Source organism: Archocentrus centrarchus, chromosome 21 (assembly GCF_007364275.1).
Source record: "Archocentrus centrarchus isolate MPI-CPG fArcCen1 chromosome 21, fArcCen1, whole genome shotgun sequence".
NCBI classification, from domain to species: domain Eukaryota; kingdom Metazoa; phylum Chordata; class Actinopteri; order Cichliformes; family Cichlidae; genus Archocentrus; species Archocentrus centrarchus.
In genome coordinates, this window is record NC_044366.1 from 35571165 (window position 1) to 35587980 (window position 16816).

The following is a 16816-nucleotide window of genomic DNA, read 5'->3' on the forward strand; positions in this document are numbered from 1 at the left end:
CTGTTGTCCATAAGAAATCTCAGCAGTATTGGGTGTGACAGCCACTTGTGAGTGCTTTATTTTGCTATGCCTAGCTGCTCTGAGACCCAGAGGGTGAGTCCTTGTTCTTGATGTCCCAATACTTTAATCAAGTCATATTTATTAACTCGATAAGGTCTAAGTCATCATTGAGACAGTCCAACCCTAACCCTGTTTTGAACAAAAACAAAAACAAAAACAAAACAAAACAAAAAACAAAAAATGGTCATTTGAATGACCATGTTATTTGTCCTCTGTTTGGAAAAACTGGAGAAAAATTAAACCAAACATCTGACATGTTAAATGCATGACAGTTGTAAAAAGAAGTGATAATGCAGGCTAAAGTGGTTAGTTTCCAGTACTGTATTGATGTACAGTAGTACACTATTTTGGACTGGGGCAAAGCAGGCTGTGGTGGAAACGGTCAATGTTAGAATACATCAAATGTAGCAGACATCAGTTCCAATTAAAAGGGAACATATCATGCAAAATCCAGTTTTTAAGCCCTGTCAAAATACACATGTTTTGTGTATTTTGACTGTCTAGGGGTGTAGAAAATTTAAATTTATTCTCCCCCGGTGCTGCGTAGATTTCTTTATATTCTTTTTGGGTCATATTTTTCAGTCTGTTCAGTTTTCTCTATTCCCTATTACGTTTTTCTTACCTGTTAGGTCACAATATTTGCTGTGGAACTGCTAAGCAAACCGGAGTCACGCCATCCGCGCTTGAAAAACATTTGTGCATCTACATCCGTATATGCGGTTAAATCCACTTATGTATTTTTGAATATCTGCTGATCCATCAGTGATTGTGTCCATATTTCTATTTCTAGGCTGCAAAAATTTAAAGTTTTATAGGGACAATATAAAGTCCCTATAAAACTGTACTGAATTGAGAAAAAAGTGCCTGACTTGGTTTTTATATAATATGTATGGTATATAATAAAGCACTTGCTAAGTGTCAATAAAAATTATCTGAACAGTTTCAGGATTTTATAGTGACAAATCAATAACAGGAGTTAATTAGTTGTGTGTGTGTGTGTGTGTGTGTGTGTGTGTGTGTGTGTGTGTGTGTGTGTGTGTACATGTGTGTACAAAAGTTGTACATAAAACCCCACTAAAGTTGTAACTCCAAATAATGTAAACAGAGGGAAACAAATGCAAAATATTTCCTGTAGTCCCGGATGTGTGATGTGAAGTCTTTGAGTTGTGAACAAAAAGCAGAAAATGCGAATCATCTGACGACTACAGGAAAGAGTGCTGCCCACAGAAACCAAACAGTTCAAATGTCAGCTTAAAATGCAAGCTCTGTACAAACACAGAAGGTGATGAGATTCAGTTCAGGTTTCTACAACATGGAGGCAAAAATGATACGTTCCAGCTACAACACTGTCTTTATTTACCTTTATGTGAGCATCGTCTTCAACCCAAGCCATGGTAGGACTCTCAATTCCATCTTCTACTGACTGTAGCAGTTTTAGTTCAAATTTTCAACTTTGATGATTAAGAATAAGGACTTTAACCAGTGATTAAAAATGACTACAGTGTTTACAGAAAATGTATCTGGAGTTATTTGTATTTCTGACACAAACTCAAGGTCAGTGTATTATATTACTGAATAAGAACTCTTCACATCTAATAGCAGAAAATAAAAAAGATGTGCTGAATAAAAATATTTACTCTTACATAACTTTTAACATGGACTCTATTGATTATTGGCAAAAAGAAGACTTAGAGATTGGACTTTTAATCTTGTTTTGGGGTTTTTATTCATCAGGTTTTGATGTGAACCAGCCACAGAATAAGATTATTAACCCAGATAAAACAGTTTCCATCAGCTGTGAGCATACAGCAGACCCCAACTCCGTTTTAGATGTTCGACTCAACAAAGTAAGGTATGTCTCCTGGTTTCATTATGTTGTTTTCAAGATGGAGTCATCTGTCAGTAGTAGGGATGTTCAATACCACAGATTTCTTTTCTGATCCAATATGGAGTAAAATTCAAGCTGGTATCGACGATACTGATCTGATACGATACTTTGTGCGAAAACACTTAATGTGTCTGGTAAATCTAAAAAAGGTGGTGTAATTCAAATCTTGGCTTCATAAAGAACACAAGACATCACTCTGATTTATTTGTTTTAAACTCAGAAATACATTGAGGTAGCAGCCTCATTCATTACTCAATTCCCACTAACATCACAGATCGCGTCATGGCTATGTCTGGAGCTGAAATTGCTCCGCGTGAGACTTCTTTTATGTTCTGCCGTTGTGTCTATGTTTGAGTAAGTGAGTGAACAGCAGCACGCTGTGCTTAGGCATTAAGTCCTTAGGCATTACACACTTACCAGGTGGAAGAAAAGTAGTTCCCATCAACTCCATCTCATTTAGGCAATATCTCAATAATTTAGTTACTTTCTAACGTGTTCTTGTTAAGATACATTATCTCAAATGACAGAAGTATTGAAAGTATTGATACTTGGATTTGAGAATCGATTTTAAAGCATAGACATCTGGTATCGGAAGTAACGATATTTCAGTATCAATCCACACATCGTTAGTCAGTAGAACTTTTTATCTGTTTCACTGTGGAATGCTGAGACATTATTTGGGATTACTTGTAGGCACTTTTTTAAAATAAACAGTTCCAAATGTCTTTTGCAAAAAAACACACTTTCAAACTTTTGTATAGCAGGGAAAACCCTGAATTAAGCCTGTGTTTGTATGGTAGAAGTATTGTTCAAAATCTGCAGATCCCCGCTCTTCAAGAATTCTGTATACTGCAGCTTTAATTAACATAATTTCAAATAAAATAATATGTATCTCAAGATTCAGTCAGGCTGGTTGCCTGTCTAATATTTCTTTGTTGCTTTTCAGAGCAAACAGATCACTGCTATGCCAGAAGGGAATGGACAACTGTAAAAACATTATCATGTATAACGAAACTTCAGATCAAGACAAGTGGATTTTCATCTTATTCAATCTTGGGCCAGACGCAATGACCTTTGAGTATGAATGTGAGGTCACAGCAAAAGAAAATGATATAGACAACACCAAGAGAGGAACACCAACAAAACTACTTGCACTGCAAACACAAGGTATGTAAATACAAACCAATAAAGACATAAATTGTAATACAGTCCAATTTGTTTATCGTTTGAGACAACTGAGACGACAGAATATAAGTAATTATGCAGCCACATCTCAAAGTATCAAATACTGTGGTTCTGTCAGATTATGCGAGAATTGTTGCACTGATGTATTTGACACAGAGAGATAACAGTATTTATGTAGAGAACAGTTTTTAGGTTGGGGTGGTGGCGAACAAGTCACAATTTTGTCAGATCAAACACCTTCGGTCCTTCATGAGAGATTTATACTTTGCACCTCTTTGCACTCTCATTCCCTGGTTAGTCTTTAACACACACACACACACACACACACATAAATGTTAGGTTTTCGAAGACATTGAGGTTTGGGATTAAAGCACGCTCCTTTATAACATCAACCATGCGCATTGAAAAAAAATGACCCAGTATGTTTAAATGTGAATTGCAGGATTAGGCTAAAGGATAAGTCATATGATTTTGAAATGCCAGCACTTTTGAAAAAACAGCAGTACAGTATGATAGTATAAGGGACTACGGGATCTATTGTCTAGTTAGCCAAAGCCTTATATAAAGTAGTGCTCATAGTTCAACTGCTGTCCATTGGAACACACATATATATATATATATATATATATATATATATATATATATATATATATATATATATATATATATATATATATATATAAAATACATCAATGAATAAATATTGCACTGCTCGATTTGCATCATTACTATGAATACTGGCACTATTATTACTTTAGTAACCCTCGTAATGTCCTGGGGTCTTTTTAGACCACAAATGAAATCTTTTGCCATCAAAATATGTTTTTTTTTTTTTTTTTCATCAAATGACCTGAAAATAACAGGGGTTGTTCAATACTATGCTCTTCGTGATTAAAATCAATTTGACATAATTTGACTGAATTGTGGGTGTTTTATTGAATTTAATAATGTCTGTTGTCCTCTGGGGTCAAAAAGACCCCACAGCACAAAGTGGCCCAATGGGTCAAATTGTCACCCCGTACAGTTTCCAAAACATCTCTGATCTCAGATCTTTGATGTGTGAGATCAAACAATGGTTATAGCAGCAAAATAAAACAAAAGAAATAAAACAGAGCCTTTCTCACAGGTGTTTAGGTGTTTCACATTGTGCAACATGCAGAGGAAGAAGCTCTATACTGCACCAGAGGCCTGTGCCCTAATTTTTGTGGGAAAGAATGACCAGGTAGACAATGCTGAGTGTAATGAGGAGGAAGAATCAACTAAAGAGGAAAATAATGATAAGGTGACAGATCCAACATACAGACCACATGCTACCTCTACCTCTGAAGAATTCCCCACATCACCTGCTGCAGAAATAAAAAAAAGAACATGATGATGGAGTAGCATCTAAAATGTTAGAAGTGGAGAACTGTGCTCACAATGAAGAGGAAGAATCAACTGATGAGAGAGATTCTGAGCAAGAGTGCCTCTACCCCTGCCGCACCTCTGGGGGATTCACCCATTGGTCAGTCCAGCTGACCAATGGGTAAATCACCCAGAAGAAGTAGTTGCAAATTCTGCCCTCGCCAGAATGATCTCAAGACATTAACAATATGCCAAAAATAAAATAAATACATCTGCAAAAATCACGCCATTACTACTTGCCTTGCATGCAACTTTAGGGCCCAGTCAGACAGTTTTTTCTGAAAAAAAGATAAAATGTTTTGGAAATGAATGTTGGCATGTGTCGTATTTTTGGATGGTTGCATTCTTGGGGAAATAATCCTCGCTGACAAAGTCTTAATGCATATATACAAAGTTTATTGCAAAGAAACAGACAGTGTCAAAACAGGTGCTTTTCCTTTGCGGCCTGGGACAGGGTAAATTGCCAATCGCACTAGCTCACTAAACAAAGGGATCACACAGATTATATACCATAGTGTTGGCAAACCCCCACATCCTGACTTTCCATATGTGGCTATGAAAACAGCTTCAACCCCCTAACCTATAGTGGACATACGGACATTCGTTAACAGTACAGACACCACACGTTTTATATGTCATTTAATGAGTTGGAATAAAGTTGTCTAAAAAGTTGAAACACAAAGATTGGTGATCATTTATACCATATGCTATAAAAACAGTCAAACAGTCAAAGTTTTTGAAAATGAGGTCTTACTGGCCTTGAACTTCAAAATAGAGAAAAAAATTGTGTGTATGTGTTTGACTAAACTTGTATTTGACTTGTGTTTGACTGAAGTGTAGCACAAAATTGGGTGAAGTATCTACTTTATATTCCTTAAAAACGGTCAAACTCGATGGGGTCTTTTTTGACCCCAGAGGACAAAAGGTGTAATTATTTGCTGCCATTAAAAAAACTGAAGTGCTTAAAAAAAAACCAACCACACTAAACTCTGCCAAATACCAGTCTGCAATATGTCAAATAGTCCAAATTATATTAATTCAAAGTAATTATTTTTTAAATATTATTTTCATTCAAAAATGGGGTATACTTTTATATAAACAAGAATTATTGTCCCTAAATTTCAAAACAAATGGAAAAATTTGGGGTAATGCATTGGAGGACTAAAGGTGTAACACAGAATTGATCGACAAACACAATGTATGCTTTAAATCAGTGGTCCCCAACCTTTTTTGAGCCGCGGACCGGTTTAGTGTTAGAAAATATTTCCACGGACCGGCTTTTAAGGTGTGGCGAATAAATACGTCAAAATAAATGATACGACCATAACCAAGTGTGATATTTTCTACGTATAATAATAAAAAACGGGAATCCACTTTGTATTCGTATGCAACTCTATCAGCAGCGTTCTCGTAACATCCCGCCTCAACATGAATAACAGGCTCTCTGCCCACAGCGCTCCCTGGTCAGCTGTTAGAGCCATGGTAAAACATGCCTTCAAAATAAGATACACCGCAAAAACAAATACAGTAGAAATCACCTCAGTCGGATTCAAATGGCCCAGTTTGGGGTCTATTATCGAATTTCGCTGCAATGGCTTCTGCTTCATCTATGAATTTGCTTCTGCAAATTTTATAATCTGAAATTTTACTCGTAAGTGCAAGTTTGTAGCTTACACTTGCCACGATTGTCCCCGGTGAAATGAACTGATATAAACACTAAAACAATTTCCAGGCATTGTTAGTGTGTGTGTGTAGTTGTGCATGAACGAGCCGATGCATGGAAGTGGGCGGACAGGAGCTGAGGAGGGTTTTAGCGCTAAACTCATCCAGTTTATGCGATCACATTTAACTGGAAATTTATTACAATGGGACCAGATTTTTCATCCGAGGTAGGTGAATATCCGACGGACTTATGTGATGATTTTATTGGAATTAATGTTAGGAAAAATCAGGACCTGCAGATGCCATCCAACTAGAGCGAAAACCCGATTTGTGCGACTTCGACTTAGGTGATTTTTACTGTATAAAGCGCATGAAAAATACAACTCACCATAACACTGAATCAGTGTAAGCCCCCTGAGCTTGTTTCTCTGATACTCATTTTTGCTGGCTTCTGGTTTGACTGGGTTCGGCCGATTTCACATGGAGCGTGGCTGCAGAGCCGCGGTGTCAAGCGCTGGAGAGTCAGTTTGATGGCTGGGTCTACCTCACTGCTATCCCCGGTGTTGATAAATAAAAATGGTAAATGGACTAGTTCTTACATAGCGCTTTTCTACTCTTGTTGAGCACTCAAAAATTTAAAGAAGCGTTATGTAGGTCAACCAACCGATTTCGTTAGACAGGCCTGAAGCTTCTGGGTTTAATTTTAGCGGTGACGTATCATGTGAGCAGAAACGTCTTGACACGTCAAGAGGAAGTCATGGAGGGAAGTAACGGAGCAAATCCGCCCATTTTTCAAAATAAAATATAGTTTAGGCGCAGATAATAAGTAAAACGGAAATAATTTAAGTTATTTATTCTTTATGTGCGGCCCGGTACCAAATGTCCCACGGCCCGGTACCGGTCCACGGCCCGGGGGTTGGGGACCTCTGCTTTAAATAACAGTCAAACCATTTGGGGTCCTTTTTGGCCCCCAGAGGACAAAAGGTGTATGCAAATTGGGAGGACATTATGAGGGCTAAATTCAGATTGAGTTTATTTATATATTACCAGTTCAGAACATATTTGTATCTAGGGACTTTATATTGTAATGTTAAAAACAGTACAATGTAAGAGAAAAAAGCCCACAGATCAAGTGATCCTGTAGGAGCAAGCACTTCGTCGAAGTCCAGGAAACCTCTAGCAGAACCAAGCTAAAGAAGAGGAGGGCATGTCCTATGACTAATTAAACAAAGGTTCAATATACTCTGACAGAAACACTTATTAGGTATTAGGGACATTTTGCGTTTTTGTTTTTTTTTTTGCCTGCCATTTTGTCTGTACTGATTGAACATAACTAAAATTTGGCAACAAATTTTAGAACTGTCAAACCAGTTTTTAAAATTAGCCTAGCAATTCAAAAAGTAACACTCGTGAACTTAGGGACAGAAAATGTCCCATTCAAAATCATTGAAAATTGCATTTTTGATCCCACATTTATCTTCACATGAACCAATGCAATCTTTTACATTAAGATTTTATTTTGGACTACTGACTTTGAATTTTTGATTTTTATATTTGTCCACCAGGTGGCACTACTTTTTTACCATTCAATGCAAGCATCAAAATTTCACACTTTTTACTGTTTTCTGCAAGGTTTTCTTGCTACCAAAATAATAAGTGTGTGTCACTATTGATGTTGGATCATTGTGTATGTGTGTGTGCACGGGCATGCATGTGTGTGTGTGTGTGTGTACGCGTGTGTGTCCTGCATTATAAACCTAATTCAATAATAATAAACAATGAAGGACCTTTCAGTGCTTCAAAGAGGCCTCAGCAGCAAGAACCAAAACAAAATTGGACTTTGTTTTGGTTATCGCTTAGGTAGATTATGCACCTGCACTGCAGCCATGGCTATAAGCATGAACAGTAGTGCAGGATTAGTCCTTTTACGAGATGACAAAATTTTACAGCTTATTGCATGGTGTTTACAGGTCAAAAAATGAATCAACTCAAATCTACAAGGTGCTGTTGCAGGCCCCTCTCTCATCAGTAAATGTAGAAGTAAGAAGCAGCGTGAATTTTACATGCAAATATGGGAATTTTACATGCATTTTACATGCAAAGACCACCACAGTCTGTCCATTTGCAGTCTCCGCTCTACCTTCGTCCCACTCTGTCTGTCTCTCACCCACTCTGTCTCTTACCCTCTTTCTCTTTTGCTCTATATTTTTACAGCAGTTTTTGGGAAGGTGACATTTTTTGTCCTCAGTACCTCAAGTATGATTTTTTTTAAAAATTTGTCACTGCAGGAAAAGAAAACAAAAAAAAAGCATGAAATAACATATTGCTGCCAATCATTTACCCATCTCATGGCCTAATAAAAATGAAATATCCCATTCATTTGCTTCCACATATCCAATTCTGCGTCACAGAGGGTCCGGAGACTATTCCAGCTGCCATAGGTCGAGAGGGAGGATATACTCTGCACAGGTCACCAGCCTGTCACAGGGCCAAGACAGAGAGACAGACTACCATTCACATCGATGGGCAATTCAGAATCACCAAATGACTAGATCATTTAAAGTGGAAAAAAATTACATTATAATATTTTTACAACAGTTTTTGGGTAGAGGACATATTTTGTCCGAAAGATCACGAATGTAAGTTTTTCACAAAACCTGATACTGTAGAAAAACAAAAAATGCATGAAAAAGAATATTGATGCCAATCAGTGACTCATCTCAGGGCCTAATAAAAATAATAACCCAATAGTCTGGAAAATACATTTTATGGAAATTATTTTAGTTTATTTTTGTTTTTGTCCATAAAAACACAGTTTCACTGTGCAAGTAAAGGGGCCTATAAAGGGATAAAAGTTTTCAAAAAGTATATAGTATTTGTTATCTATGTGTCAGGCTGAAATAGTTCTAAAAGACTAGATCATTTAAAGTGGAAAAAAATATTATTTTATAATATTTTTACAGCAGTTTTTTGGAAGAGGACACATTTTGTCCTTAAGATCACGAATGTAAGTTTTTTAAAGGCTCTCCCAAGGGTTAACATGTTTATCAGTCTATGGTGTAGAGTTGCACCCCATCTGTTAATGGAGTTGGCAATACTGTTGACAAAGTTATGTTTTTTTTATGAGATTACTGTTAAAAGATATTGGACTAATCAGACCTAAGTATTACTGGTTTCTTACTGTTGCCCTACACTGCTAACTAGAGTGATCCTGAAAACAACTGAGATGATGTTAGGTAGCTAGCTGCCATTTGCTAATTACAAAGGCACAGAGGTAAGAAGTAAAAAAGTACAAATACTTTGTTACTGTACTTAAGTAGATTTTTCAGGTATCTGTATTTATTTTTCTGACTACTTCTTACTTTTACTCCCTACATTTTTACACAAATATCTGTGCTTTCTGTTTCTTACATTTTCAAACAGACTCGTTACTTTAGGTTTAACACATCTGAGGGAAGTTTTTATTTCTGGTCACAGCGCCGTCAAACATCAAACTCATCTGAGTCTAAATGGAGGAACAATAACACATAGGAGACAATTGTACTGGTGTATCCTCCATCACCGGGGCTTATCACGTACAAAGGGCATAAAGAGGCAAAGCCATATAATTTATGTATTACACGGGTTACAGTGGGCCAGACCAAGGACAGATGTCCGTAAGTTGTGCTTAGTTTGGAATAACATTTATGTTCTCGTGTATTATTTTATATTATTACAATAATATATAATGAGGTTCAGTTAGCTTTACACAAAAATAGCTACTTTTACTTTCTTACTTACAAACTCATTCAATTCAATTCAATTTTACTTACATAGCACCAAATCTCAACAAACAGTCACCTCAAGGTGCTTTGTATTGTAAGGTAAAGACCCTACAATAATACAGAAAAAACCAAACAGTCAAAACGACCCTCGATGAGCAAGCATTTGGTGACAGTGGGAAGGAAAAACGCCCTTTAACAGGAATTGTAAATGGACTACCGTATTTTCTGGACTATAGAGCGCACCATACTATAAGCCGCACCTACAAATTTTTTGGAAAAAACTGGAAACGTACATATATAAGCCGCACCGGGCTATAAGCCGCTGGTATCTCCGCCGCTCTCGGTTTTCCACAATTACTCGGCACTCAGCAGAGGGGGACAGACAACCCCAAATTTGAGTTATAACAAGTCAATTCACCATTGATTCGTTCACGCCGAGCTTACGTGCAGCGGCTCTATTTCCCTCCTGTAGTGCCAGGTCGATAGCCCTCAACTTAAAAGCGGCATCATAGGAAGTTCTTTTTGTGGTTTCCATGATGAGGGAGTTTGAAAAAAATCTCTTTTGTGCCTGCTTCTAGCACTTGTTGGCGCTTTCTTCTTTGATTTCCAACTTTGACGTCCCATGATTCATATCCTGCTAAAGAGCCCCCTGGTGGTTAAAGAAAAATCCACAGAAACGCCGCACCGGGCTATAAGCCGCATGGTTCAAAACGTGGGAAAAAAGTAGCGGCTTATAGTCCGAAAAATACGGTAGTTCTTATATAGTGCTTTTCTACTCTATCTGAGCACTCAAAGCACTTATACAACATGTTTGCATTCACCCATTCACACCAGCACTTCCATATGTAACTAAGCTAAGTGTTTTTTTTTTTTTTTTTTAACCATTTAACAGTCACACACATTCAAACTTCAATGCTTGTGTCGGAGAGCAACTTAGGGTTCAGTATCTTGCCCAAGGATACTTTGGCATGCAGCCCAGTGCAGCTAGGAATCAAACTGCCAACCTTCCAAATAGTAGGTGACCCGTTCTACCTCCTGAGCCACAGCCACAGCCACCCCCAAAGTCCCTGTCAGTACTCTAGCTGTAGCATTTTGAATCAGCTAAAGGCACTCATCATGCTCATCGATGAGTGCCATAGAACTGACTGTTTCAAAAATGAAGCAGCTGTGCTGCTGTAGGAGAGTGATGCACATCCACATTGTTTCAACCAATGGAGATTAAAGGGCAGGTGGTGGAGCAGGTAGATGCCTTTGAGTACCTGGGACAGGTAGACAGGACACTGTCCTTTTCTGTGCAGGCAAACAAAATAACTGGCACGGCACAGTCATCACTGTCAGAGCTTCACATTCAAGCAGTCAGACATGAAGTCAGCACTATCATAGATAACTCTTCACACCTGCTACATAGCTCACCTCAACTCCTCCCATCAGGCTGCTATAGGATCCCTGTAACCAAGACCAATATAATTAAGAAATCATTCATCTCAACTGCTATTAACATTATTAACAACTCATGATGAATTTTTACATAACTTGTTTTTCTTTTGAATAATGTTTTAATCTTGCTGTGTGTTGAATATAATGTATTTTATGTTGTTTTATTTGTATATATTGAGAGCCACGTTTAAGACAAATTTCCACTTATTTGCAGTGGACAATAAAGTTTTTCTGATTCGGATTCTGAAACCAAACAGCTCAAAGTTATTGAAATTTATTTTGGGTTTAGATGGGTGGAACCTTTTTAAAAACTAATCAGAAGCAGAATTGTGCCATTTAAAAAATTTCAGCCTGATTGCTCACTGCTGTTTCTGCGCGTGTTCACCATCAAACTATTTCATACAAACTATTATAGGATTGCGAGCAAGGCAATAATTGCAACTACCACCCTCAATTTTGTCTATGGGCAGCTGATCACATTGACACAAGACATATTCACACCTTTTACACACGTGACATCATTGCAGTAAAATTAATATAAATGCTAACACTATGTAAATGTCAGACTGTATTAAAAAAACAGTCACTGTCACCCCAAATCTTCAATCAGAATGATGAAAATGTGTCCATGTAATCACATCCATTGTATAATGAACAGTTTTGTCCTTCCTCCCAGGTATTCTTGATGTTCTCTTTATATTTGTTAATCTGGATATCACTGTATACTGACCGAACCCTATTGTATCAGAACAAGTGAGCTGCTTTTTAATTGTTCTCCCATGTCTTGGCAATCAAGAAAAAAAATCTAGTTCTAATTGATTGAAAACTATTAAAATTTAGCATATGTTTTAGTTTGGGAAACGGGTCATTACTAGTGATAAATTAGACTTTAGAGGGTTAACTATCCACCAGACTTCTGCTTAGAGTTACCCCTTAGTATGGAATTGCCACCTATTTGATATATTTATATAGAATATTTTCACAGAAATACTTAGGCCAAGATGTATGTAAAGGATGTGATTTACATGAAGGCACAGAGTTGAATTAATAAGTTGACAGGTGCTGTTGAGGGTTAAAAATTAAATTAGGGTCTTTACCTTACAACCTAGTTCTTATTTAAATTTTTTATTTTCTCAGTTTATTGTGTGAATCGAACATCAGTTAACATAATTATTTCATGTATTATGACCGAAACACATGAGCAATGTACCACTGAAGTACAAACAGGAAGTAACCACTGTTTGTTTTTTTAGGTCAACCAGCAGAACCAACACCACTACCACCTTCTCTTCAGTCCCATCATCTCACATGGATACTGATTGGTCTGCTGACCCTGATGTTTGTATACAGCTGTGTTATCACCTCCTTCTACATGAGACTAATGGTGACTATCTCTCAGTCTTTCTGACACTACCAGTCATGATATATGTCTTAGTGCATGTTTGTCTTGCTGTCTCTGTGTCATCATCTCACACTGACATAAGGTTAAAAGGGCTACAAAGCAGCTGAGAAGCAGTGTTTAGTCATGCACTGGCCAACCACAAACTCATCGTTTACTGAGGTCAAAGGTGAAGGGAGATGTTTTGTCAGAGACTTTTATGCAACCTCTTGTAACTAAATGACTCTCAATTTGCTATTAAACACAATTTAGACTTAAGGTGCTTCTGCATTAGCTTCACTTTTAGCTGAAACCTTTCCTGCTCACAGCTGCTCTGTGCCAACCACAGGGGTCTTCTCATGTGCTTTTGAAAGGAAACACCAAACCACACCATGTGCACTAACTGTTTTACACAGAAGCTCACAACTGACCTTTTTTTCACAGGAAACATTTTGAATTGTCACTGTTAGACATGCACAAGTGAAATTGATAATGGCTCAGTTCCATAAACTTCACCAGTAAGCTGACTAAAATCATAAAATTAGAATATCATGAAAAAGTTGATTTATTTCAGTAATTCCATTCAAGAAGTGAAACTTGTGATATTCTAATTTTATGACTAGCACCTGTATAGCATGCACAAAAGCAGGATGTCCCCCAAGTGGAATGCAGCATTAATGCATCTTTTTTCAGCTCAAGATTGAAGAAATGCCTGATAAGCAATAGTCCACAGAGCTTGGGGCAGAACTAATGTGAAGTCAGTCTATTAACTATACTTAGTGTTATAAGAATGCACATAATCTGAAACTGAAAGGGACACACATTCGTGGTGCAAATTTGTTATTAAGATGCACTAGAACAGCTAATCTGAGAATCTTAAACTTCTATCAAACACACCTCCACTGACCTTTTAACATCCAACAGTTCACCGCATTTAGCAGTTTCAGAAATTAGAAACTGCTACTTTTCATATATAGCATGTCTCTTTGGCCTTATAATGTAGCTTAACCTAAGCAGTGACCTGGTGAATATTAACATGTAAAAACGAATTTCAGGGCAATAACTACTCAGTAAACAATGTTTGGGGTTGCTACTATAAACACAGGACAGAGAACTGAGTGTTGTCATGTTCTTGTCTGATATACAGTAGGATTCTAGTTGGTCCTGGATCTTCTTTGCCATATTTTTATTTCATAATGCACAAAATATTTCAATATGTGAAAGATCTGAACTGCAGCCAGGCCAGGCTCTTCTAGTACAAAGCCATGCTGTTGTAATAGATGCAGTAAACAGTTTAGCATTTTCTTAAAATATACGGTACAAGGCCTTCCTTGGAAAAAAATATGTTGCTCTAAAACCTGCATATAAATTTCAGCAAGTGCCTTTCCAGATGTGCAAGCTGGTAATTCCATAGGCACTAACGTACCACCATACCATTAGAGATGTATACTTATTCTTTTGAATTGAACACTGATAACAGATGGTCCCTCTCCTTTTCAGACTGGAGGACAGTGTCACTGTTTTCCAAAAAGAATTTTTAATTTTGATTGATCTGACCACAGTATAGTTTTCCTTTTCACCTCAGTCTATCTGGATGTGAAGGAGCAGTAGGTTCAAACAATTACATAGAAAAAAGTCCAATTTCTAACTCCTGCTATAGGTAATGTATCATTTTTGTGTTTTTTGTTTCAGAATACCAGCAAAGATTGTGAGAATGCCACCTATGTAGAAATGAGGAATGTTCCAGTGCAAAGGAATCCTGACCACATTTACAACACAGCGCAAAAGTCAAAAATGCCCCTCATTTGAAACATGCAAACATCCATGGAAAAATAGTATTTAAGGCTAAAACAGAGTTTGTACAATTCTAATGAGCTTGAAAGTCAATACAAATATTGACTATGACCACCTTCATTATTCAGTACAGCATAAATTCTTATAACCTAGCTTTCTCATGATTTCTTTAAGTAGTCTTCAGGAATTGTTCTTGAATGACATTACAAAGCTCTTCTTTGGATGTTGACTGCCTTTTGTTTATTCTCTGTCAAGACGATTCCACACTGATTCCACAAAGACAGAACCCTCCCAAAGGGATTAATCTAATCTAATCTAATCTAGAGGTTTAGGTTCTGGGGAAGCTAGTCCCTGACTGACAGTGTTCCAGTGTGCACCTTTCTGTCCATGTCTGCCTGTACTGCACTGGAAGTGTGTTTGTGTGAGACAAAAATAATGCCAGATGATATTGCATGGGATATTGCATTCTGACAGTGCTTTTCTGGGTTTATAATTTCATTAATTGTAAAAAGAGCCCAACACCACTGGCTGAAATGCAGACCAAAAAACATGACAGAGTCTCCACTGGGTTTTACACATCTCTGTTGTACCTCTTTCCTGACCTTCTCTATACGTCTTGATAACAATTTTAACCAAAAATGTTGACTTATTAATCCACAACTCCTGTTACAGCTGATTCTTTAACTCTTAATTGTTACTATTTTTGGTAATTTTTGCGCACTTTATATAAGGCAACACGCCTCAGTGAGGTAAAGAAGCATGTGGTCTTGAAGAATGTGGTCAAGAATGTGTATGTTGTAATGTTCTTAAAAATACACATTCCTTTTACCATATATGTATTTTTCTTACACTTCATCACCTTGAGTTTGTATATGAAAATGAAACATATGGTTGTTGTGAAGTCAACTCCAGCATCCTCTGGTTGTACTTTTTACCTGATACAAGGAATTCTGCTCTTTTGTCTGTAAGCCATAGACCCAACTTTTATCAACAGTGATGGTGATAGTTAAGTTATTTTAGCACAGAAGGTGACGTTTACTTGCTGTGTGAAATTGCAGATGCTCATGTGTAAGTGGTCAGAGCTAGAATTCCATACAGTGATCTAAAAAAAAGTAGTAGGTCCAAAGGTTCATAAGGACTTGACCTTAGAAGGAAAAATACTCAAATTTAAATAAGACAAGGATTTTGATTTGTAACCTTTTAATTAATTTAAATGAAGACAGATTATGGCCATCTTGTTTTCCCCTGCTGGTATTCAGGAAAGCGATTGTATTTGCCATGACTTGTAGCAACTTTTGTGCCTTCTGAATGTCTTGTTGCCTTAATGTATTTTTTTCATGTCAAATTATATTTTTTTTCTAATTTTGTCAATAAAAATTAAAACCAACAAAACTTTGCAAAATTATCCTTCCTGACCATCAGTCTCTTCATTTTCTTAAACATTTATCCAACTGAGGTTGAGAGGTACTTGCCACCTATTCCAGCTGCCATTTCTTTCATTCTTCACTTAAAGGTAAAAAATCTCCCATAGGTGTTCAGTTCAGTTTCATCTGGTGACTTCAAAGGCCTTAGGCCTCCACATTATTATTATTATTATTACTCCTCAAATATAAGATGGCTGCAATGTCATCCTAAAATAGACCACTGATATTGGGACAAAAATGTTTTCACTCAGAACAACTTTAGCTGAGTGGTCCTTCCTTCTAGAGCAGGGGTCTCAAACTCCCGACTCGCGGGCCACTACCCCAAACTGTGTGAAATTGAACTGATGTCAAAAGCATAGGCGTAGGAAGCTGAGGGGACGTACCCCCCCCCCAATATTGGAGACAGGCGCATTTGTCCCACCCAAAAATTACACAGTGGAGGAGAAAAATTTTTAATTCACGTGCTTTTATTTTGAAGAACATAGCGTCATGCCACTGCGCTCCCCCCGCCCCCCTCTGAACGGCTCCGAGTGTTTTGGAGCCGGAGACAGCGGCAGGAGTCAGAAACTCTGAATGAGGTAAAACGGTCTGTCGGGAATGTTACCATGAATATGGCTTGTTTGTCAGTTTACTTTCATACATAGGATAAAGTTTACTTACTGGACAAGAAGTCAGTTTGCAATGAATTTCAAATGAGAGGCAGAAAAATCATTTTGGCTCTTCTGCTTAAGCCAATGTTTTTAACCTTTTTTTTGGCTAAATGCAGGGCTGTAAAGAGGTACACAGCTTGTCTATTAAATGTAAGAGGTATCACTTTTAT

General features: G+C 37.4%; 1 protein-coding gene across 1 annotated transcript; it reads left to right on the forward strand.

The window, feature by feature from the left end:
* The first annotated feature begins 1299 nt into the window (after nucleotides 1–1299).
* LOC115801085 (uncharacterized) lies at nucleotides 1300–15894 on the forward strand. Its single transcript, XM_030758791.1, has 5 exons — nucleotides 1300–1454; nucleotides 1795–1912; nucleotides 2895–3115; nucleotides 12654–12784; nucleotides 14471–15894. Exons 1-5 carry the CDS (start codon nucleotides 1346–1348, stop codon nucleotides 14585–14587), a joined length of 696 nt encoding a protein of 231 aa, XP_030614651.1. The 5' UTR covers nucleotides 1300–1345; the 3' UTR covers nucleotides 14588–15894.
* The last annotated feature ends 922 nt before the right edge of the window (nucleotides 15895–16816 follow it).

What these genes read in the sequence shown, in the direction of transcription:
- LOC115801085 (XM_030758791.1), top strand. Translation starts at nt 1,346, where the DNA reads ATGAGATTCAGTTCAGGTTTCTACAACATGGAGGCAAAAATGATACGT. An exon ending in GTTCGACTCAACAAAGTAAG is followed by an intron (nt 1,913 to 2,894) that starts GTATGTCTCCTG and finishes GTTGCTTTTCAG; the next exon opens with AGCAAACAGATCACTGCTAT. An exon ending in CCTTCTACATGAGACTAATG is followed by an intron (nt 12,785 to 14,470) that starts GTGACTATCTCT and finishes TTTTTGTTTCAG; the next exon opens with AATACCAGCAAAGATTGTGA.